The sequence below is a fragment of the Bradysia coprophila genome, unplaced genomic scaffold (assembly GCF_014529535.1).
Source record: "Bradysia coprophila strain Holo2 unplaced genomic scaffold, BU_Bcop_v1 contig_232, whole genome shotgun sequence".
NCBI classification, from domain to species: domain Eukaryota; kingdom Metazoa; phylum Arthropoda; class Insecta; order Diptera; family Sciaridae; genus Bradysia; species Bradysia coprophila.
Window position 1 is genome coordinate 20,917,711 of NW_023503493.1, and position 26,231 is coordinate 20,943,941.

Genomic DNA, 26,231 nt, shown 5'->3' on the forward strand with positions numbered 1-26,231 from the left:
GGTTCAGATCGTGGAACGCTTGCTTCCTACGCAAGAGGTCTGGGGTTCGAATCTTGCTTGGGCGCTTACAACAAAAAAAAATATTTCAGCATTTTCGGTGAAAGCCCGAAGCAATACAGCACAATACAGCAAAAATAAATCCTTGAAGTTGTAAAATCATGATAATGTAAGTTTAGATTAATTTTCAGTCAGTAATTTTAAAATTGAAAAACATTTATTTTATCGAAGACAAAACTATTTGTAAAAAAAAATATTTTGTAAAAAGTACCATGTCCTCGATGAAAGAAAGAAATATGTTTCATATTAAAACTGGCTAAAAAATTAATCTACATCATCATGATCCTAAGACTTCAAGGATTTTTTTATGAAATTTTGACTTTAATTGTAACTTTTTTAAATTTCTCGAATTTAAGTTTAAGGTTTCAAGGATTTTTAAAGAAATGAGACTTGTTGCCCCAAACTTGGTATCACTTGCATTCACAAAAATTGCAAATTTACGAATGATTTTTACATTTCTGTAACATGAAGGTCCGTATTTCTTCTACACCTCTCATACTTAAGTACAAACTGCACAATCTATACATCCATCGGACCACTCACACTCGAATGTACTTCTAGTTTATTTAGTAAATTTAATTTAATTCGTTGCTTTGTTTTGTTTGCATTCCTAAAATCATTGATCAATTCTTATCATACCCACAGCGAATTAATCTTCAAAGTAGAATTCAATATCTAATTCACGGTCGGTGAAATGCATTCTTTCATTTCGAAAATTTAATTATCTCGTCCGACCAGCAATATTAAATTAATTTCATTTATTCAACTCGACAAAATTTATATTCGTGTGCTTTAGAACAAATCTCGACATACCAAACAATGTACAATATCCCATTCGAATGAACGTAAATATGACTCCGACAAACGCAAATAGAATTATAAGTTCAATCAGAGTGTTCCCTATGTCATTGAAAGCAGCCATTCATACACATCTCGTAAAACACAACAAAACACTAAAACACGATGACTTTGAGTTGAGATGCAAAGACTGTCGTTTTACGTATATAAAACATAAATAAACGTTTAGATTAGATAGAAACTTTGTGTGCTTTGGATCAAATATATCACGTCCTGGTCCTATATGTGTGCTGTATGCGAAAACGTACAGTATATGAGATGATAGATGAGAATTTATTTATAACCCAAATGGGTGAAAATTGTATAGGCTTTGTGTTGGATGAAAACAGAGGGTTATGGGTCGAAGGTTAGAGGACAATGACGGGATTGGAATATATTAGCTTTTGAATTTGTTGCGCTGAATAACACAAGCTATCAAAAAATGGGACAGTTATTGTTCAATGGTCCCATTCAGGCTACGCTTTTTTCTCCTTCTGCTTCGACTTGTTTGTTGAATATATTGGCAAATCTAGATGTTTTCCCGTTTTGCGAGAAAAAGAACGATAAGAAGAAAAATGTGAGGCAACCGATTTACATTCGATCTCAATATTCCAGTGTCATTATTTAGACAAAGAATGATTTTTAGGACGTATTTTACGTGAGATAATAAACACGAGACACATAAAACACTTAAAGCGTAACTGGGAAAATTTGAGGGACGTGTAAGTATATCTCACAACGCATGAAATGGGCACGTTTTTGTCGGTATCGTCATCGTATGCAAATATAAAACCGCCTCACATTTTAAAACGGTTCACGATCTCACATGTGTATTGTGTACAAAGTACAAGTACAATAAGCAGTCATTTTAGCTAAATCCGTTTCTTCAGTAGACACATTTTGTATTTTAAAGTTGTATAACGTTATGGTCTGATCTACGCTTTATTCAATTCTATCGTCATATATTTACTTGTGTTACTCGCCTTTTTCAATACACTTTAATACAAATGCGACACACTGTACTGATTCTCCCTTTGCTATACGATATAATAAAATGAAAGCAATTGTGAAAACGTTATAAGTAAACATTGTTTTTGCCAAGTTCAAATGCATGGCATTGTATTAAGCTGTGTTTCATGACATAACATCCAAATCAACATGGGAAAACATTGGTAACGTACCCCCTAACCCCTACCAAAAACCGACAGTTCGTGTATATATGTATATTGAAACACAATCAAACTTTATGTTCTTTGCGTCGTAAACATAAATCATAAGAACATAAAACCATGGAAAATTCGTTGCTGACTTTAAAAAAAAATTATTGCACATTATCAATAACATGAGCATAAAACCTGAAGCATAGAGAAAGCATTGTGTATATGTATATGAAACTTGGTACACCAATAAAAATACAATGTTTTACACTTTAAGTGTAACAATAACATTCATTGCTTCTGGCAGAACCGAATTATAACAACGCAGTGTTATTGTAACGAAAAACCCTTTTCCGAGGAGTTCGTTTCGGTTTTTTTTTTCCTTTTCTCGTGCTTTCGTTCCTTTTTTTTCCTTTTCGCAAAAGAAATTCCAATTTTTCTTTACTTTTTTAAGTGAAATATCCTTTTCGTTTTATATCATGCACTAAATATAAATAAACTCGTGCGGCATTAACACCAAAAGTACATTCGATAGTAAGTGTAACAAATAACAACGATGTATATAATGTGTCTGGGAAACTGGTGCTGGAATGGCTGGAATACTCTCTAAATATGAAAAATGAAGCAAAGCCTGGAATTAAGTGGCAGAGAAAAATATCATATTTTCGGAATTTATTTTGCTGTTTATGAAAATATTGTTAAAAATATAATATTTAGGAGTGTGTGTATTTATAGATGGCGCAATTTTTTTTATATTTTTTATTTTTCGTCTTTTTTCGTCTCTATATAGTTACCATATATATACTATGCCGAACTAATAATAATAAAGAAGGGAAATGTGATGTTACATTATATATGGCACTCGTTCTATATTTCATAAAATGGAGTCAATAATGATGGGGAAATATGATGCGTGACTCGATTTATTATGGTTTTGGTCTGTTATTTTTTTTATGTGGTTATGATGTTGCGTTACGAGGATTTCGTGTTTGTAATAAAATCATAAAATGTACAAAATATTCTAAAAAAACGACTAAACAAAATGTAAGGATTGAAATAATTTTTTAATGATCGACCATTACAATATAATAGAATTTTTTTTCGTTTCGTTTTTTTGCTCGAAAGTCTAGTGTATTTTTATCGGTGTTGATTTGATGAATATATTTCAATTTCTACAAAGCAATTTTCAACAGCGATTGAACGATGACTCACGTGACGGAAATAATTCAAATTTATTTGCAACTTTGTGTTTTTGGACGCTTGAAGCGGTTGATTAAGCTAAAGCGAAGGTGGAGTTCAATTTGCATAACTTTGCATTCAGATCAGTGTTGCAATTGGCATAGGTCGTTTGACTGAATAAATGAAATTCAAGTTGGGTAGACGTTGCTAATACATTGTTTTAGTTGCTGCTACAGCGAAATGAGTATGATATAATTTTGTAGACTTGTTAGAGTTTCTCGGTTATAAAAAAATACCGAAAAGTCAATAGGTGCCTGACCTTAAGGCGAATTCGAGTAACAAAGGATTTTCTTGAAAACAATCTCAGATTTTCTTAGAATGTCTATAGGTTTTTGTTAAAGCCATTTCTTAAACTATGGATAGTTTCCTAACCATTTTAGGTTTTTTTTTAGAAACTTCAGGTAACTGAGAATTTTCAAAGAAGTATTTACCTTTCAAACGATTTTCAAAGGATTTTCTCAAGTGACAAAAAAGAAAAACAGCAGCTGCAATTGCCGCAGAAAAAATATCTTCTACACGCTTCATGATACGAAAACAGACGAAATCACGCGCCGAAAGTTATCGGAAACCATAGTTTTTTTTTTGATACCAACATTGAAAAATGATACTTTCGCCCCGCATATGAGGGGCGAAAGTAAAAAAATGCATCCCACGGGGAGAAAGTACTTAACGAAGAGCGAACGCAACTGAACGAACAGCGAAAGTGACTGACGTCACAGAAAATGAGAGAAATGAGTCGAGTTGTCAACAAAATCCGCTCATATTATGCAGAATACTTTGATCAAAATTGTAAAACACTGTGCGCCAGTGTTCTTATTGAAATTAGCATACAAAGTTGATACTTTTTGTTACTGAATGATTTGTTAGTTATATCTTAATTTTTGTGTGTGTTATTGTTGTGATGGCTAAATTATTAAATTTTTCATATACCAGGGGGCTGCCGCCCCCTGGACCCCCGCATTTTCTGGCTAAATGCCTTTTTATTTCAACATTTTGTTGCGATGTTTGCGATACGTATCAATTTTCAATGTTGGTATCAAAAAAAATAGTATGAACGACTCGGGGCAAAAATAAAAAAATTCAACCTGTGCGATTAGAGCCCTTGCCTTCGGCGCGGGCTCCAACTCTCGCACACGGTTGAATTTTTTTACTTTCGCCCCTTGTCATTCAATGTACTATTAGTTCTCTCTGAGCAGACCTTGTAAACCAAGGGATATAGATGATGTTTTACTCGCATGCGACCTGTTTTGAATTGATGTATACGAAGGCGAAGCTAACTCTCTCACTTTCTTTTGCTCTTTTTGTTTTTTCTGTTTTTCGTATCATAAAGCGTATAAAATTGTGTTCATCATATGGAGAGAACACACTAAATCACAGTATGTGTGTTAATTCGTATGCCGAGAGAATTATTTTGCATACGTATGGATGCTGTGTCTCGACTTCGTCCGAGAGAATTATTTTGTATAAGTATGTATGTTTCGTCGAGACGAAGTCGGCATACGAATTCACACGTATACTGTAATTTCGTGGTTTCTCTCCTTATGATGGAAATGGTATTACTTATTAATGGTATTTTAATTCAGAATACCAAAAATCAGGAAAATTTTTTAGGAAACGTAAATTAGGAAAAATATTTACGAAACCAAATATTGGGAAAATGTGAAATTGGGAAAACATAAAACAAGTTACACGAAAAATATGAAAAGTTGGAAGAAAAATTAGTTTTTTTTTCCATGAGAGTTGCATAGACTCTCACCAATAACTCGCCATTCGATGATGTCGACTATATTCGAGGATGTCGACTACATTCGAGTACATCGTCTTTATTAGAAGACATCGACTATATTCGAGTACATCGACAATATTAGATGACATCTACAAATATATTGACTATATTTGAGGACATCGACTATCTTCGAGAACATCTTCTATATTCAATGAAGTCGACTATATTCGAGAATGTCGACTATATTCAAGGACATCTAGTATATTCGAGGACATCGACTATATTCGAGGACATCGACTATATTTGAGAACATCGACTATAGTAGAGGACATCGACTATATTCGAGAACATCGACTATATCGAGTAAGTTCAGTTCGATTGTAATTGGAAGACAAATAAATTATGACTCGATTGTACTGGAATTCACTTCATATACATAAGTACAATATTGCGCACGCCAGTAATATTATGTTTTTTACAGATGATGTAGCGCCGCAGGCCGTGAAGAATTTAAAAAAATAAAAAAGCGGGGTCGAGGGGCGGCAGCCCCCGCAAAGAGGGGTCAAGGGGGGAGTATCCCCCCTTGCACGTCCTTATAAACATTGATGTGGATATTTTGTCCGAAATTTATTTTGTCCCGAAACTCATTACAATTTCTGATTCATGGTTTTCTTAATGCTTAATGCTTCCTAATAAGTGGAGTTCCTGATTAATTTTTCCTGATTTGTGTTTCCTGAATAATGTTTCCTGATTTTTGTCTACTGATTATTGGATTCCTGATTTTTGTCTTCCTAATTAATTCAAATTATTCGAGAAGAGGATGTGACTCTTAAATTTACAATTCAAAGGTCAATTCATTGACGTCTTGCGTTATCAAAGGTACACTAGAAAACAGGCTCATGCAGAGGATGCAGAGGAATAATTAGAAGTTCGCCGTGATAGCCATTTTTTTAGCAATTTTTGATATCATACCAAAGTGCATGTTTTTGGTTTTCGACCACCTTCACAGTAGCCAGAGAAACGGTGTTTTTCGTTACATTTTTTTTAAAGCGTTTTTGGTTACTATGGTCCAATGTTCTAAATTCTAATTGACACTAATTTTCAAAAAAAAAATCGCTAGCAGGGAAATCAGTGGCGGCGTATAATTAAAATATGTTTGAACGTCTATTTTGCTATATACATACGACCAAAATAGCTGGTAATCACCGGTTACATCTTGTCGACACCAGACCAGAGGTGACACAAGAAAAACGACAGTGCTATCCGAAGGTCATCTTAACTTCGGAACTGAAAACGAAACTTCTCCGGCGAACATTCCCTTGTACAATCCAATTGTCGATGGTGTGTTAAAATGTTAAAACACATTTTCGAATTCTAATCACTCTCCCTCCTTGTACATAAACATGCAAATTTAGTGTGCGTAAAGCAATACTTAATATCAACGCCTTAGTATCATAATAATGTGTCGATCGGCAAACGAATTTAATGGACATTTGGACGATGTGTTGTAACTAAAAGTAATATTGTTTCAACTCAATAATTTAATTAAAGTGTTATTCTGGTCATGTTATCACACTGCCAAACATTTATACAGAGGACTTTGAATTTATGCGACCAAGTATGTCTCTATTTATGTTACGTTATATAAATAGTCTGTTCTGCATTATGTATCCGAAAACCGAATTTACATACATGGTGAACTTTAGGGTAACAATGTTTCCCATATATGGAGAAAAGGAAATGCCTTTTACACTAAACTAAACATACCAAGGGGTTAAAATCCACTGCTCTTCTGATGTGTACAACGATAAATTTTAGCAAAATAGATTTTACGTACGTACGTATAAGTCGTATAACATTGGATGTGAACGAAAAGAGGTCATACACATTTATGTATGTAAGAATACCGCACATATCGTACACGATGTGGTGTGCATAAGCAAACTAACTAAGATACATTCATATACATATATACACACAGATAGATTTATATATATGAAAATACAATAAATATCGTATGTTTCAACAGTACAGCATGACTTGACCCCTGACCCATCAACATGTGATGTGACTTCTTTGGAAAGATTCGGTACCATGAATCTCGACCATACATTGCTGTAGACGTATTTACACATATAAAATGGAGCTTTGCACATCAGATTTTCCAATAGAATCGGATCCGGTTGAATGTTTTATATGTTTTATGTGTATCGTCCTCGGCTAGTATCTGTATGGAGCGTACGATATCAAATGCAAACACACATACAGACAGTATGAGGTTGCAATTTCCAAAGTTAGAAGATTGGGTCAATATGTTTTGCGATAAGTTTTAAATTCTAAGAAAATTGAATTGATGCTTTAACTTCCAGAGCACATACGGAGGGATTTTCATTGAAAATTGATTGTTTGTTTAAAAAGATTTTTCTTTTTCATTTCTGCACATTTTTAATGCCATCTGACCGTTAACGTCCTCTATTCATTCATTTTTCAGATCCGCCAATTGTTACGCTGCGATTAGGCTCCACATTGTCTTCGGACGATATAAAAGATGGTGACGACGTTTATTTTGAATGCCACGTCCAAGCGAATCCCCAATGGAGAAAGTTATATTGGCTGCACGATGTAAGAATTTATCGCTAAAACGCTCTCATATTTATGACAATTTCATTGACAAAAAACCATTTTTGACATAAATTTACCATTGTGATCATTTTAACCGTTTACGTGTAGCCACATGTACATTTTATACATAATACCTACCGACTAGCGCTGTATTTATCGTTTACATCAAATCAGCGCAGTTGTTAGGAACGATAAAGTTGTATTGTGGCTTATGTAGGAAAACACTCACAACGTGTTAACCATTTTCGGTTTTGATATACATAAAATATTTTGTTTTATTATTGTCTTTAGGGTATCGTTTTGGCACACAATACAACAGCCAGGGTAATACGTTCGAATCAGAGTTTGGTTTTGCAGAAAGTTACACGTCAGTCCAGTGGGAATTATTCCTGTAGCGCCATCAATGCAGAAGGTGAAACCGTTAGCAATCAATTGGAGTTGAGAGTGAAGTGTGAGTAATTTAGCCAATTTATATATTTAACCAATTGACCAGTCGGTACAAAAGCGAGCGTTGGAAATAATGGAAAATCTATCCGGGTTTATACAGTAATGGTTCATTAATCTTCGATACCATGAGGAATACTACATTTTATAAATGTTAGCCTAATTGACATAATGCGGTCTCTTGTCGGAACAACTTCGACAACATCAATCTGCAAGAATTTAAAATTTTATGTTCGATAGAAATCAATTATCAGTCATGCATGAATGACACATTTAAAGACAAATAAATAGTATGGACCATGCATCAGCCTTTTGAAGACAGAGTAGGTTGACCGAGTTCAGTTCCATATTCAGTCAAATGCTCGAAAAGATGTGCTATTATTAGCCGATGCAACAGCCATGATTTGAAATAATTCATTTTTCCAAGGTTTTCTTTTATTGCAATATTGCATCCGTTATTGAAATACCTGCAAACCGTACTTCAACATTCAAAAAAACATAGCTAACGCCGACCCATACGAAACACCTATTCGTATCAAAAGCCTTTAATGTGAAACTCTTCATTTCTCTTACTTCATTTTCTTCTCTGCTGAAAAACTATTCTCCCTTTAAAATCACTTACATTATCCACTCTTTGCCTTGTTATCATATACAACTAAATTGCCGGAGGCAATATAGACAGCCCCGTACGAAGTCAACTTTCATAAATTCCTATTTAAACAGCTATATACCGCTATATTTACCTATATTTCACTGTAAATAAACATTTCACAGATAAATATATGCTATTATATAGCTCTATATGCCTGTATATAGCTCAATATAGCTGTATATAGGTATATTTAGATGTCCGTATATGGAATCCCTGAAACCCCACACACATAACAAATTATTTCCATGTTAACAGAAACTCTCTAAGTATCATTTTTCCCAAGATATTTCTATTTTACTAAAATCCAATATGGCCGCCGGCAGCCATTTTGTTAGGAGACCGGAAATAGTACCGACGCTTTACATTCGTTAATACCTTTCAAACAAAAAAAAATTCATGAAATTCGGTCAAAATTTACTCGAGATATTGTCAAAATACACCACGTTCACTGTACTTCCGAGTAGCCAGATAAGAGCTCACTCCAAGAGACCTAGCTCACGCTCCGGAGAACATAATTTCATAAATTTTTTTTTCCCTGATTGGTACGGTCAATACCTATCTAATAAAGCTAAAACAGACGAAATATGTTCAAATGTGGCCGACCTACAAGCAAAAACTGCTTGCCGCCCTGTGCCTGTTCCACACCAAGGGGTCTAACTCACGAGTCGGACATCCGATTTCCATAAACTTTTTTTTTTGTCGATCGGTATTGTAAATACCTTTTATTTGACGTATCACTTACAAGTTTAACGTTTAAATGTCTGGAGATATCTTCGAAAAACCGTAAAGCACTTATTGGGCCACAGCTCGGGAGGGGTCGATCCAAATTCACTCATCTTCGAACTTAGCCTGTCTTTTGACATTACCAAACGGGAAAAAAAAGAATTTTCAAAATCGGATGCGTTTTACTCAAGTTATCGTGCAGACAGACAGACGGACAGACGGATAGACGGACATATTTTTTTTTCGCGGATTTGGCATCTCTAGACAACCACAATAGGTTTCCCCTTACTCAGGGAGTCCAATTCGACGTGTTACAAACGTATGCGTAAACCTATAAGACCCCAGTACTTCGTACGGGTCTAAAAATATTTTTGTGCATACGGTGCATGAATCGAATTTAATTGATTCTTTGCATATTGTCTTTCTGGTCTTTGAGTGATGTGATGAACATTCATAAACCAAGAACTTTATTTGAAGAGAGGCAAAACTAAAAGTAGAACTTAATTTTGCAAAGCTAACCATCCCTTCACCGAACTGTCCGAACAAACATTGTTACTTATGAACCAAATTTGAAAAAAACCCCATATGCAAAAATATTCAATTAAAATCAGTTCAGGCACACCGTCATAGAATCCTGTAGGCTTCGTGCAAAATGAAATCTTTACAAAAGCATCTGTGAATTATTTGGATAATAAGGCATACATCTACCTTGGGAAACTCGAGTAAATTCAGTAAATCCTACAAGGCAAGCTTACATTACCATTTAAAAAAGACTTTGGCGATAATTAATCCTCATACAAATATGCTTATGCTTAATGCCAGCTGGGTTCAAGAGTTCAGTAAAAGAAAACGTTTCGTAACATCACCCCTACTGTTCACCTCTACCTTTTAATAAGTTGCTTGGAACAAGTCAATTGATTTTATTTTCTGTACGTGAGTTCGAACTTCGAAGATTTTCGACAAGAGCGGTTTTTGGAGAATTTATTCGTTGAAGTCACCATTTTCCAGTTGTTCGAAAAAATGACGTACAGTTAGAGGCAGTGAAATTTCAGCATGAATTTGCTTCAGCTGGAGCTGATTCACACAAACAATCAAAACTGCTTATAAGTCTTTATACGGTTTTACCACTACCATGTGTGTGCGTGAAGCAGCCGAATAAACAAGTATTAACAATTTTGATTGTATGTGTGGATCAGCTGAAAAAACGGGTGAAACTTCACTGCCTCCGACTGTATCCATTTAGTTGTGTCCATTTGATTTCTAAGCGAAATTATGTCATTTGCTTTATATCTGTGTATCTTTAACAGTTACGGCTTTAATTTCTCCTACACGTTGCTTAGTTACACGAGGACAGAGACCATTTTCATATTTATACTTCAAATATCCAACCAAATTAACAATGTGTCTCGTATTAAACATTGTAATTATTGTGTCATTTATATATTCCGGTCTAGCTCCTCAAGTCTACATTTTCAACATATCTATGCCGCACAACATTTGAATAAATATATTTAACTAAAGCAAATATAATGAATTTCAGATGCACCACTTTGTGTTACTGATAAGGTTGTCATAGTTGGTGCTTTCAGAGGTGAAAATCTCAACATTTACTGTGAAGTACAAGCTGATCCACCGCCTCGGTTAGTACTATATTCATATCTATATATTTGGAGTTTAGTGTGTTTGCTGTGTGTATATTTGTAAAACGTTGAGTTATATGTTATTTTACTATTTATTATCATGTAGAGAACTGCATCCACTTCAGAATTCAAGTCACATTCATACATTTCATATAAAATATTGTTTATCATTGTGCATCCATGCAGTATATTTATGTAGAGCCATGGATATGTGCTTAACATTTTAATGTTTGTAATTTCAGATCGTTTCGTTGGAAATTTAATAATTCGGGCGAAACATTGGATGTTGGCAAGGAGAGATTTCACAGAAATGGCTCGACGAGTATATTGCAATACACACCTGTCACAGACCAGGTTTGTTTTATTCTCGGAATTTTTTTCTCTCTTTTATTTTTCGTATTTCTGGCCAGTTTAGTAGTGGCAAAGAAAGTTAATTTTGTTATGGTTAGAGTATTGAACGTATGACGTGAGAAATTTAAAAAGAAAGAAAAAACGTTTCGTTCACAAAGTTTTTTCTTGCTAGACTGTGCAATGAATCAGAAAAAGAATAACGATCTTCAGCTAAGTATATTGTATATAGTAAAACGTATGATAAAATGAAAGAAGTACTAGATCTGGTATCCAACATTACTCGATCCTTTTAACAAAAAAAAGTTTTCTTGTGCTACTTCAATTAAATTCGTCTTTCAAAAATTCGTCTAATTTTATTTTGTTTTTTAAGTGTTATTAATTGTATTTATTGTGTGAAGTGGTGATACGTTTGCCCTTTATTAAAGGGGAGAACAATCCTTTCGATTGACACTAAACTGTTTAACATGACCTGCTTAAAAATCTGACTAACAAATGGGGACGTTTTTCGTATTATCGAAATATTTTTTGACTTTGGGCAAGTGCCGGCGCCGTGACGTGGGGGGTATCGAACTTCTTTGTACCCTATCTTGAACTCCCATCTATTCCTTACACAACAAAAAAAGAATCACGAAAAACGGTTGACTTTTCCCTGAGATTCTTCTCACTCCGTTTTTTCGGACTTTTGAAACACTGTGCTGTGTGGGCATTAAGTGAATTAGTGAAAAACTGGCACAGAATTGAAAGAGTACAAAAGAAAAATTGGAACTCTCATGGTAAATGGTTCATTTTACGATATATTGAATAATATCTGGACAAGTTTAATTCGCTGTGGTAATTTTAGAGATCAAGGAGATTTTGTAGTACAAAAAAAATGAACGATTCAGTCCCTGACGAGGGTGCTTGGTGACAAAACCTCTTAATCGCATTTTTACCAGTAACAAACTCAGTTAGTAGAATGGAGTTATTTTAATTTTAATTTAATTTTTTAATTTGATTTCGTCGGGTTAGTTAAAAATTAAATTAAATTATCGCTTTAACGCACTATTCAATTTATCCACAAAATTTTGGTACACTGGGTGTTGGAAAATAATTACGTTGCGCGTTATCATATTCAATATTCATTTAGGAACACAAAATGTCACATCAGATATTTCTCGATGTGCTGTAATTATCGTCAATTTTAATTAATTCAATTATGCCGGTTTGTACTTTGTGTACTGGTATGCCCCGAATATAACGTGCATTTATGGGACGAAATAATTATTTAAAATACATGAATGAACGAACATGTGTATGTATATGGTACAGGGGTATAACACATCTCGTAGAACATTGTTTGTTCACTGCTGGTATAGATAAACCGTAATTTATAAGATAACGAAAACTTTACACACTCTTAGTTTTCATTTATGTTCAGCATGTATACTCTAGTGTTGCAAAGAACATCAATACTTGATATATGCTGAATTTAAAGCTTTTCATCTTCGTAATTTTGCAAAATTCTATTATTTAACTTGGAAGAGAAGCCAATGGAAATGAACAGTAAATCCTCGACAAATCTCAATAGTTTTTGAATAACACTTAGCATAGCATGTGAGAGGAAACAGTTTGTCGCAATACTCACTCATTTAGACTCAGTAATGTAGTTGCTACAAGACATTCCAGAAATACTATCAAAATAACAGTTTCCCTATGTAATCTCCCCAGGACGATGTCCCTAGGAGATATTTCTTTCTCATAAATTATAGCCATCGTCTTTGCAAGACCGACTGTGATTCAAATTAACCACATCACTATTATCGCTATTATAGTTAGCGCCTAGTAGAGGGTTTTTAATTTTTTTTATTTAAAACTAAAACATTGAGAAAAACAGAACATCCCGCAGAATAATGTTTGCTCACTTATGGTATAGATAACCGTTATTTAAGAGGACAAAAACTTCACAAACTCTTACTTTCCGTACTAACTTATAAGAATGTACCTACCTGTAAGGTAGATACATTTGTTATGTATATACAACAATACTCAATCCACGCTGACTTTAAAGCTTTTCAACTTTGTAATTTTATGTTCTTTTACAAAATTAAATTCAACAGAGTGTGTCTTACAGATAAGATAAAAAATAATATTCTAAACATTAATGTATGTGTGGCGTGTATGTGCACACGTATTCTATGTATGTTTCCTCGAATGGCAACTTCCATGCATTCCTACCTGAATGCATTTTTTAACTTTTAGCAGAACAGATACTCAGTATATCGTTACACCATACTTGCGACCACGAAGGCAAGAGTTTGAGAAAACTGAAACTAGCACGAAAAAAACAAACTTTTATTTCGTATATCATAAGAGGCAATAATGTCACCGTAGCATAAATTTTAGTTCACAGCACGTTTAAAATATCATTTAGCCCCAATTATATATTCCATACTTCATCCACACTGCACTGTTTTTCCTCGTTTAACAGTTAATGAACTCCCCATAGCCACAAATTTTGGTTCCTTTTACGCTCAAAGGACAAATTGCTCACAAAATTTAATTCGCTCTGTGTCATATCGCACAGGCGACATAAACTATTAAAATATTTTCGGAATGACATAAGTGTAATAACTGAAAGTTACTTAAGACTGTCAAGTAATTAATTAAGCGGGATGATAGTAAAACTTATTTTTTTCTTCATTTTCTTCTACTTTTTCAACTGTTATCTTTCATTTCGGCGCAAAACTATTTGCACAGAATTTTCTTTATATTGCACATGGGGTTTTTAACGGTGTCATGAAATATTTTCAACTCGTAAGACGATAAATCGTGAGTTTTCCCAAACTAGTTGTGTGTATTAAAACTTGGGAGAAGGTAATTGAAAATTTATGATATTTGAAAGGGGTGGATACTACTCTACCATGAGTCATTATTTAATTTTCATTAATAACTTAGAACTAGTTGGAAGACTGCGGAGACCAAAACAATACGATGACAGTTTTTCGGTGTTTCAAAACTTTCAACAAGCACAATCAAGGAAGTTTCTCATCTTTTATTCATATACTTTTAAATGTGTCGATATGTTGAACTCTGGTTGTTTCAATGGCCCGAATATAACATGGTGACGAGAAATTTAATTTTTCAGTTTTCCTGTTTCAATAATCAGATTTTACTAGTAAAAAGGCAGATTCGAGTCAAATTCGTGTAGTGAAATCTACCTGTACCATCATTCACTCACATAACTAGTGTTGACAATTTTTCAAACTGGACAGTTTTCGTTTGCATTTTATTTATCTGAGGAAAAGTCGAATTTTCCTATAATGAAAAAAAGTGCCTAAAACAACGAAATTATAGTTTTTGAAGAATATAGGCTGCGCTGAAGACAATGAATATCAAACCGATTTTTAAAATAAAAATGTCTAAGCAACTGCGTAAGCTTTGGTTTGATAGAGCTAATGACCGCAAATATCCACAAATAATGAATCATTTCCGCGGGTAACTGTGAGTAAAATATGCGTTAATGCTAATGCTGCCATTTTCCGTGCATTGACCGAAATTTTGTATTAAGCTCATCTGTAATATGTCATTTATAAAGCAGATTTGAATGTTGCGGGTTACAAATTAACTCGAAACATATTTCACTTCTCTGAGGTTCAGATTCTGAGCTGAGTTAAATTTTGTTTTTGGATTGAGTTTCGTTCAATTATAATTATAAATATGTGTCAATTTCCGTGAAATACTGAGTTTTCTCGGACTGAGGTTACATCACCACAAACATTAAAATTTTTGCTGAAAGCTAACACATTTTAACACCAAACGATGGTCGTACATTTTCGAAAAAAACTTCGAGTCCAAAATTATCATCAAAATAATAATAATTTTGCCCCGAAATGAAGGCAATGAAGGTAGATTCGTCTTCACATAGCTCCATTCTTCCCTTGTACTGAATATATCTTCCAATGAGTGTTGTTTGAAGAAATCCAACGAATTGCCACATCGTCGCCGTAATCATTTTTCTTAGATAAAAAGTATTAATCAAGTGAATCAAATGATATGTTCGAAAAAGCTTTCTTGTTAGCTGTAACAAACATACCAACGTCAAAGAAACTGTCAATGAAAATGTTCCAAGTTTTCGACTTATTTTAATTTGTTTTTCTAATTTCAGGATTATGGAACACTTTCCTGCTGGGGTCAAAATGAAGTTGGACTTCAAAAACACCCGTGTATGTTTCAGATCGTTTTGGCTGGTGAGTAAAATATAATTAAGCGCACAGTCATGTTTCGAAATTAAATTGAATAACTGGTAGAAATGGAAATAATAATTGGAATGTCTTGATTGGCTTAAACAAAACTCAAATGAATGATTTTTAATTGCATTTTTTCCTTCTGTTTCTTTCGATTCTTTCATAAACTTTATGTTAACTAAAACATTAGTTCAACGAAACGAAACGATTGTTTTTAAACAATAAGGAATCGTTTTATAACTTAAATGCAAATTAAACGTAAAAAAAAGTTCTTTCGATTTATTCATCGTTTTTTTTTTAATAAATACACAAAACTCTCCTAACAGTTGGTAAAATATAGGTACGGGCTTCGCACAATTTAATAGATGACTGGCGAAAATTAAAATGATATAGTCTATACCGGTTTATATATACCTCATTGTAATTCCAGAGCTTCATTTTTTAGAGTACTTTAACACAGAAAAAAAATTATATTAAAATCGTCGCCTTGTCACATCTGACAAAAACTATGAACTAGAATTCATTTAGAACGTAAATCTGGATTTTAAATAGAATAATCTTTTCATCGCCTTTTTTTCTCCCTCTCACCCGAATTCTACAATCTACATAATTTTTTCTGATAAAAGTCTAGCTGAAGCTTTCATTTGAATTTGCAATAAATTTTACTGGAATCTTTTATTCATTACAGCGTATGATTTATATTTGACCTCATAAATCCCATAGTTTTTGGCAAAGAATTCAGGTGAAAATTTTTCTTATGTTTGGCTTTTTTTCTGGGTTGCCAGATTTCATAAATGTATTATTTTCGGTTACACATGTCCTGCGGTATTTCACAAACAAACCCTTTCTCTGTTTCGCACAAAACCCAATCCACATTTAATATTAACAAAAGGTTTTGCAGAAAACCAAATATATTTTACATGTGGAAAATTACAAAAGCTTCAACATCGTAGATTTATTATCGCGAATGGGTTAAGCCAAAAATAAAAATAAAAGTTTTTTTTCGCAACTATATGTATATGCTGGTCATATTTTTCGGCAACAAACATTTTGCCGAACAATATAAACCCCGAAAATTAAAAATTTAATCTTTAATGCTTAAGCGGGGTAGGATTTAAAATATATTCCGTTCAAATGAAAACAAATATATCTGGGATGACCCTATATATACCCACACACACTCTAAACGTTCAAACACGTAGTATCCGAAGAAAGCTCTTTCACATTGTTTCGATTTGTATCAAAAAAGTATTATTTTCGTCAATAAAACCTAGCCTTGGATAGTGTATGAAACGGATGAGCTATACATGCGGAAGTTAAATAATATTCTGTACATTGGAACGACGATAAACGAATAGAATTCATATAATATGATAAACGCAACAACAGCAGCAACAACAACAATAACGACAACGTCGGTCGATGGGTCCACGTACAATAGGGAATATAATACACATGGTGTAGTTGGGACGGGAGTACACTTCTCGTCAACTGCATTATTTCTCTTCCGCAATCCATGTATAATATACAATAGGAACACATAGAGTGACAGACAATAGATGGCCAGCCACAATGGTCCTCATCAAATCATACAAAGGGATTCTATTTTTTTATTATATTTTAATGTACACATAAATATGGAACAAGATTGGCTGGCCGGCGCAAAGCTTTTAAATCATATTGTATGCTGCTTTTAATTAAAAATGAAGATGAAGAAAATTTCACAAGCCTACGGCACAGACACTAAAGTGTTATCCTTAATTATCTTCCATTTAAGTATTAAGCTTTCGAAAATGCTCTTGAATGTTTCACCCGAAAAAAAACGCAACCCTCTTAATAATATGCTCATATCTGAACACAATCAAAAAGAGGATATGAATTTAATTAAATGGATTTTCCCTTTTATGATTCAGCTCTTTGGCAAACAACAGAAAAATTCAATTGATAGGAAGAATTTTTCGGTATATTTCGATTAGAACACGCAAAGGAAGATAATATTATTGTTGACTTCCACGATAATTAGAATGAGATGGGCAAATTTCTTTCTTTTTTTTTGTTGTTTATTCAAAATATGTTTCGAATTAGTAATCGAGTTCGTTTAGCGATTAAAATAATTGGCTTTAATAAAAAAAGAAAATCCGTTCTCCGAAATCGTTTATATTCAGTTAATTGGCTTGTTGAAATTATATGATTAAGACAACGATAGCAATGTTGACCGGAAAATAAATGATAATTTTATGCTTCTATGTAATTTTTCCTACGCTGCAGTTACAAACCATTGACGTTTTGGCACTCTGTCTCGGTGTCATTTGTTAAGACTGTTAAATAATGTCAGATGGCAGACCATCACCAGTGGCCAGTGTATTTATTGAGTCTGTTACAGCTAAGTGAGATCTTCAATTCTCTAATTTCATTGATTTTAACATACATTCTGCAATAAGATACCACTAAAATTGAACCATTTATTACCTCCGACACTGTTGATAACTGATGATATAACCGTCCCATTTTAAATTGAGTGAGGATTCTGAGAATAGAAATGCATTCAATGATTCAGTCTGAACTGCACAAAATACAATTTTAAGCCAAAACCTGAAGACGAGGTGTCAACGATTACTATAAAATGGTGTGACAGCATTACCTCAAGTTTTCCATTGATAGACATTTCTTTTTTATGTGGCATTATCTTGTAGTTGTGTGACACCATTTCCCAAGTCGGTAAACCCCCATCAAAAAATTAAATCTGGATTCATTGATATTATATTAATATTGTCCGGAATTTGTATCGACTGTCGAATTTTCTGGGTAATGAATTCATTTTGCGAATGGCGCTTCAATCATACGAAATACGCATTTACATTGTTTTATCACGTAGCACAGTATGTCGGTTCAGTACTCGTCATAATACAAATTTCTGCAGATAACGTCTCCGCTCGTCAAAATAAAAATTTGGAACCACTGACGTAATATACTATTACTTTCTCTATATGAGAAAAAAAAATACGAAGACGCGTAATAGGTAGGAATCGACTGATGCTTCAATTATGAAACCACGCGTTTCTGCGAACACGGGTTCTAGGTAGGTGGAAACACGTAATAAATATTTTATATTTGCACAATCAAAACAGCTTTTGCATTGCATCACAAATAAAATGATTTTCTGGTTTCGATTTCGTGCTATTTGTAATAAATAGCGAACTAAAACTGAATTTATAATTATCTTTTCACACATCATCCCTTTCATGAATATTCAATTACATTTTTTTTTTTTGTAATCAATGGAAACAACAACGATAAATTCTCTATAAACAAAATACCGATTTGATCACTCTGTTTGCGTTCAACCATAGAAATTCACAAGAATAATTCATGTCATCTGTAAAAAAGCTACATTGTGACAGCTTTTGATTAAAGGATTGGTAAATTTAAATGTGGATGCCTTATCTGGCTTTGATATTTGAATAAACGAAACTATTCAGAATGTTATTTGAAATTCGGTAAGCTTATGATTTATAGTTTAGTGTCGTTTAGGGTGGTCCGCTCAGCAAATATGTTGGAGAATTATGTTGACTGGAAAAGATTTGAAATCGGTGAAATTTATGAAGGAAAAACGACGAGACAAAAAAACGAGAATTGTGGAAAATGATCTTTTTACATGAAGTTGAAGAGGTTGATCCATTTATATATGTTGTTGAGCAACTTTTTTTAATACAATTGTTAAAAGTTTCTTATGTGCAGAATGAGCACCAGCTGACTATCACCAGCTGATCTACTAACACACATTTATTGTATGATAAACAATCAAAACACATTCTTCATTCGTACGTATTATGTGCGCGTAGATGACGTTAACGTAGAAATGCACTGTGTGTAGGTTGTCTTTGAATTGTTTACAATACAAAGTGTTTTTGTTTGTACACCAGCTGGTGATATTCAGCTGGTGCTTATTCTGCACATAGGAAACTTTTAGCAATTGTAGTCCAAATATAACCTTCTCCTGTCAGCATCAGGGCCTATTTTTGGAATTTTTTTTGGAAATTTTTTCCAAAATTTCCAAAGAATTGCCAAAAATTTCCAAAAGCTGCGAACGTCCAAAGACCGAATTTTTCCATAATTTCGAACTGTTTTGGCAACTCCGGAGCTCAGCCTTATGTTTTAGCCGGCTCTCAATGATTTATATTTGATTATTGACGCTCTCATCTTTCAAATTAATCATGCTCGTCTTCTTTTGAAACATGATAGTGTCAAGAAATAATCGAGAGTCAGTTAAAACGCAAGGCTGATTAAGCAGTTGCCGAAACCGTTCGAAATGGTGGAAAAATTTGGTTTTTTCTGGTCAGCATCACCCAAAATTTATTTCCTGTGAACATTTTTTACTTTATCCAAAGAATTGTTTTTCGCACGGGCACCAATTTCATAGAGCTACCCTAATGTCGGTAGTACAAATAAATTGATGACATTATCATGTTCAAACCAGTCCAGTAGTGTCTATGTTTTGGTTCAAATATCATTAACTGTTTTACTGTTTGAAATGCTACATCCTAGTTCTTCTATTTGGTTGCAGTCGCTTGTAAATTGAGACTTTATAATTGGATGTAGGATCAGAGGGAATATGTCCTGTAATGTTGTTAGAACATGTAAATTGGTGTGATGTGCCGACTTTATTTATTTATTTATTTATCAGCTCTTTTAACGTCGATCTAATGCAGACAGACGGTACAAATCAACAGTTAACGATAGTCAAAAGCAAAAGTGCCAAGCAAAGTAAAAAAAAATTACAAAAACAAAAACAAAGGAATTACATTCCGTACATCACAGTCAATCAAAGACTTAAGTCAAAAATGAAAGGAAAAAGAGATTACAAAATCTAAAGTCAGACAATAGTCAGGAAAACAAAGAAATAAAAACAAAAACCTTTCGGCAACAAGATCAATTAGATCATTAGATCATCGTAAAAAAACACGTATAACGTGAAATTAGCGAACCGCGTTGGTCTCACTGTTCTGTTTAGCGTAATTGGAACTAGCTATAGAGCGTTCCATTTTCGCTCTGACTTGTTAGCGAGGGGTGACTCACTTCTAGATTAAATGGTATTAAATGGATTAAATGGATTTAATGGATTAAATGGAATAAAAATTGGATTAAATGGATTAAATAGGAAAAAAGTACATTTTACCAAATAATGTAAAAGTCTTAAAAATTGTTGATTTTGATCGAACCACGTACTACAACTTATACTACAATGTTGAAAAGCGAAAAAATCCACTTTTAGGAGTTTTTGGTGTAAAGTCGAGTGTAAAGTGGATTAAATGGATTAAATGGATTAAATAAATTTAATACCATTTTTAACAAAAAACTTTTCCTATACCTCACGAGTACTTAAACGAGCTGGGGATCGTGCAAATCTATTTTTCGCAATTACTTTACAAATTTTTTAGGTAGGTAGCCTAATTATTTCGGTAAAATTAAAAAAATTTTTTAGATTAAATGGATTAAATGGATTCAAGGGATTTAATGGATTTAATGGATTAAATGGAAGTGCGTCACCCCTCGCTTGTTAGTAATTTTCTCGTATCTTACTATGCCTGTTACTGTTCCTACGAGGGAAACAAAAAATTGCCTTTAATAAACGATCCGAAAGAAGTACGGCTTTAATAGCAATTTTAGACCAATGTTTGAGTTGAGTAGCTTCGGAATTAAATTCCGTGCAAGCATTTTAATGCCGTCGCAAGCAAAATTACGTCAGAAGCCATTAAAATTTCATGGTTCGCTTGAATGTTACACAGGCCTAAACAATGTAAGACGACGACGATCAGAATACAATTTTAAGTACCTATTCGAAATTTCATGGCAGTATTTTGTTCATATTTAATTACGTTAATTGTATCGAACAAGTAAAAAAAATACATTCAACAGCCTACAATTTATCTCCCTTCTGGCATCATTTCAATATTACCGCAATGTATACATACACACATTTCATTATGGAGGGGATGTGATTTACACGAAATAGACAAATTCTTTGACAATAAATGTCTTATCGACTCTAATCTAAATTCCACACAAAATATATATAAAATAAACAAAAGGTAAACTTCGCTCCCCAATAATTCAAATGAAACATAAAATTATGCAAAAATATGTTTCACTAAATTAGGTATAAATTAACGGAAATATCTAAAACGTGGGAGTTACATTTTATGGTAAATAATAATGAACCCTTTTTTGATCCCACTATATATTTATTTTGAAATAAATTTCAGGATTTTCGGTGGCTGTGTGGCTGCTATTGTGCAATGTGTTCTATCTGTAATTTTATGCAGGATAATATGGCAAAATAATGAAAATTTACATAAAATATATAAATAACTAGTACGTAAACATCATGGCTTATTTTAAATATAATTGCAAAATATATTTTAGCTTAATACATTCATGTGTGTAGCTCTAAACAATTTTGCCATTTCAACAAGCATTTTTTTTTTCTTCTCATGAATGCATGTTTCACGTTGTATGCTCTCCAATAACCACTTCTACTCACTTGTATTCAAGGGTTGAAACTAAATTTTGTGTTAAAATTGGCATCTCATATAACTATATATGCATAACGTATGCACCAGGATTCTGTAGTTATAATTAATGAAAAATTCTGATCGTATCTATCGCCAAGTGAATGAAATTATTTGTACCGATTTCTATTTTCAATACTATACTGTTGAAAACAGTTAACATACAATCACACCTCCCATATTATGTGCCCTGTACCTTTACAACCAGACAATTGCGCTTCATATTTAATTAAATTGAACATTTTCGAAAATTGGAACGAAAAAGTAATGATGCCATAAATTCAATTTCGGTTGTAAAAACTGTAAATTAAACAAATTAAAATGCAGGCAGTTTATGAGACGGGAAAGTCATAATATTTCGCTTTTATTGAAACAGATAAGAGCATTATTGACCATATTAATTATTGATTGGATTCCTTGTTTAACATGATACAGTGTCCAATGTATACACTGCACATGTATATATTGCATCAAGGGCTTCCATTTTTTCGTTATGAAATTACACACAATCACGTACTTCACTCAATAGGTTGGAAAGGGCAGTAATAATTGGAATATTTTTATTATAAACAAATGTTGGATGCATGATTTGAAATCGAGCTTTTTTGTAGTGGTGTGACGGTTGTGACGCATATTTCTGACACAGAAAAAAAACCGTAAAATTCGAACCTTTTAGAGTGAGTAGCTTATTTTTGTGATCTATTAGAACAGTAACTTGATACTCTCGGATTCGATGTAATGCGATATTTTCTACTTTTAATCGTTAAATTAACAGAAGCAAAATCAATTGATGTACGAAAGGTGTATTTAGTTACAGAGCCAAGCAAGTTTTCATAGAAATAATTGAAAAGGTATCTCAAGTTTATTTTCGATTGATTAACTATTCAATTAAGACATTTCAAAGAATAGATCGACCCACGTATAATTCAAGATGATTAAATTCGGGTTAATTAAATCGTTTTGTGTTTTAAAGTTGTTTAGGAAACTTTGAATAGTTATGTTGAAGGCCCCACTTATCTCTTAATCTATTGACCGTCACTCAATCGACTGATGTTTGAGTAAAATAGTTAATGATGTGGTTTACTTATATCACAAATTAACAATTCTCAATCAGGTATCAGAGAATATCATCGGTGTAATTTTCGAGTCTGTTACTTCTTTTGATCTAAGTGTTTAGTTTTCAAAACATTGATGGAAAATCTTTTACTTCATTAGTTTATTTATATTCTTTGCCATATAAGATGACGTTATTCAGAGCACAGCGTTCTGTCTCCACAACGAATGATTTTATTCGCTTTGACAACTCTTTCCAACATTAAACCAGTCATTCTTGTTTTCCAAAGCGAACGTCGTTTCGAATTATCGTAAAAAACAATTTGAGCATGTTTTATTCACCTAGGTCGTAAACGCAATACCTCGTCACCGGAATCGATTTTCCATAGTTACACATCATTATGGATTCACATCTTACAAAGAGACAGATGTTTTTTTTTCTTATTAAAAGAGAACAACCTTTGCTTCCTTTTTATTGTATTATTCTGTTATAATATGAAGAATGTTTTCTGATTAACGTAACAAACAAAGTGGCATTCTTCCTAAGCCCCATTCTAAGACGCCATTCAGCTTTAAACAACAAAGTAACCATTCAATAACAAATCATCAATTATTTGATATAAATTTCTTGACTCCCCCTATTTTCCGTCAGAAAATATTTGGTTGGAATGGAAAAGGCAGTCAGTTGAATTTTGCAAATTTTAAAAACGGTGAGTCGGTGATGGATTTTATTATCGTCATTCACATTATGTTGAGGAAAGAAGACGGAGAAAAAAGTCCGAGAAAACTTTTCGATATCCTTAAACATCGTTTATTCGAGTTTTCCTTTTTTTTACTTCTCTCGTGTTACCTTGCTCTGTTTTTTTTTTACAAAATCAGATTTCTCCCCTAATTTTGCAAACTTTTTTCATTCCTTTTTTCGCTTTGTATGTACATTAACGTATACCTCATAGCCCTCACAGTATTATATGCATGCATACTGCTGAGAAATCGAAACGTACTCCACCGTGTACATAATCACAGAACATTTCTACAGATATAAATTAATCGAAGATCGTATAGGTATAGAGGTATATAGCACATAAAACATACACTTCTCTCTATATATAATACCAGCACTGGTTTGTTATTGTCACCGTGGGGACCGCGTCAATGGCAAATAACTTAATGTAAATTGACCTTCTAAATAATTAGAAATGGGAAAACTTTGTGATTATAAAATCGTATTTTATCTTATTAAAATGGTAGAAAAAGAAATATCAGAATGATGAAGAAAATTTTCATCGTTCGATTTTTGTAAGTAATTTTTGAGCTGAGCATCATATTGGATAAATTGGAATTTGAATAGTTAGAGTTTAAGTACCGGTACCTACGGTAATATAAACCAAATAAAAGATTAACGAAAATGCCAGCATTAAAGAATATTGAAAAGCGATTTTATAATTGAAAGTATATTTTAATGGAAATTGGTTGGAGAAATGAAGGAAAATGTGAATGGTGATTCGCACATATAATTTTCGTTTTGATACCCAATTCCAACATTGATGAGGTACTGTTTTTCTGGCATAATTCCTAAGAAATGTACATGCCGAAAAATTATACACACTGCGTTGGACTGTTACCCAACTTAAGTAGAAGTTTTGAAAGCAAAGTTGGTAGTTAAAGTGAAGTAAAGGTTGTACGTAGTAAGGTAGTATCGAGAACAAGTAAAACTGTTGAATATAGCGCTGGTATGTAACATAAAATGAAATATTCATTCAAATATCTTGCTTTTTCAAGTAGCTTTTGACCGACTTGGAGCTTTTATTTCATGAGTTGAGTTGAGCTATATAGAAACGTTTTCTGAATGAGTTGTACGATATTTTCTGTTGTAAGAAGAATAAGTAAATGCGAAGATGTTTTCTATTTAAAATATCAAAAATGATATTTTGTGTGCCCTGTTGAAGTGTAACTTTAATTCTAAAAATCTTACGTTCGGTTACAATTTGTTTTCATTTACTGAGACCTCGAACAACAAAATTGACGAGGACGTTGAGGGAACAGATTCACCTGTTTTATTTGTATAGGTGGTCGGAGAAAATGTCATTTTGTTGACGCCACTGATGACAATTCAACTGAGATTTTTTTTGCTCAACTCTTGTTTCTACCGTGAAACAAATTGTTATGTTTGTTTCGTGGATAAAACCAATGCCACACATGGATGAAATATTATGTGTTCACTTAAGGGGAGAAAATAGGAAATTTGACCTTAGCTCTTGTTGGAATTTCCTATTTTATTCGCTTGGGAAACAATTAACCATTTCAGGCAACTTTGAACATACATGAAATGAAATCGCACACATCGGATACTCAAAACGCCATACTGTCAGACGTGGTCTTTCCTACACAGGATATATTAACGGCTGGTGTCAGATTTTCCTTTTAAATACTACGAAAATTACCTTCACAAATAAGATTGTTAATGTGGTGTCGTTAGAAAGTTAGAGATTCACAGATTAAGATATTTTTTTAAATATCAGAGGATGTGAATTTCAAGGTAATTCAAAGTTTAAGAAAGGGGTCAATGTTAAATTACCGTGAAAAGCCGACATCAAATTACTGTCATACTGAAAATGTTTTTCTTAATGAGTTTTTATCGCTAGCTTTCCAACGAGAACTTTAAAACAAGACTGTTAACGAACAAATGCTTAATTTTACGTGACACACTTTATAAGCCGAGCCTAGGTAATATACCTCAATTATCACCCTTTAACTTACCATCTGCACCAAATGTTTCATAATTTAAAAGTGAGTTTGAACTGGAATTGTACATTGTATCGACTGTACAGCTCGCTGTACAGTGTACTGATATTTTGCCAGTCAATTCTGGTTCCAAATTTATGGCTAAAAATATCATTCTAAAATATACTCCTTTAATGCATACGAAATGAGATTGTAA

At 33.2% G+C, this 26,231-nt stretch overlaps 1 protein-coding gene across 4 annotated transcripts in view; it reads left to right on the forward strand.

Moving 5' to 3' along the window:
* LOC119076225 (nephrin) overlaps positions 1-26,231 on the forward strand; it is a 173,624-nt gene that overhangs the window by 130,664 nt on the left and 16,729 nt on the right. For all 4 annotated transcript variants that reach the window (XM_037182881.1, XM_037182882.1, XM_037182883.1 and 1 more), the window contains exons 11-15: positions 7,508-7,638; positions 7,930-8,089; positions 10,998-11,097; positions 11,340-11,451; positions 15,593-15,674. In XM_037182881.1, the coding sequence (XP_037038776.1) occupies positions 7,508-7,638; positions 7,930-8,089; positions 10,998-11,097; positions 11,340-11,451; positions 15,593-15,674 (585 nt within the window). The remainder of the gene's footprint in view (positions 1-7,507; positions 7,639-7,929; positions 8,090-10,997; positions 11,098-11,339; positions 11,452-15,592; positions 15,675-26,231) is intronic.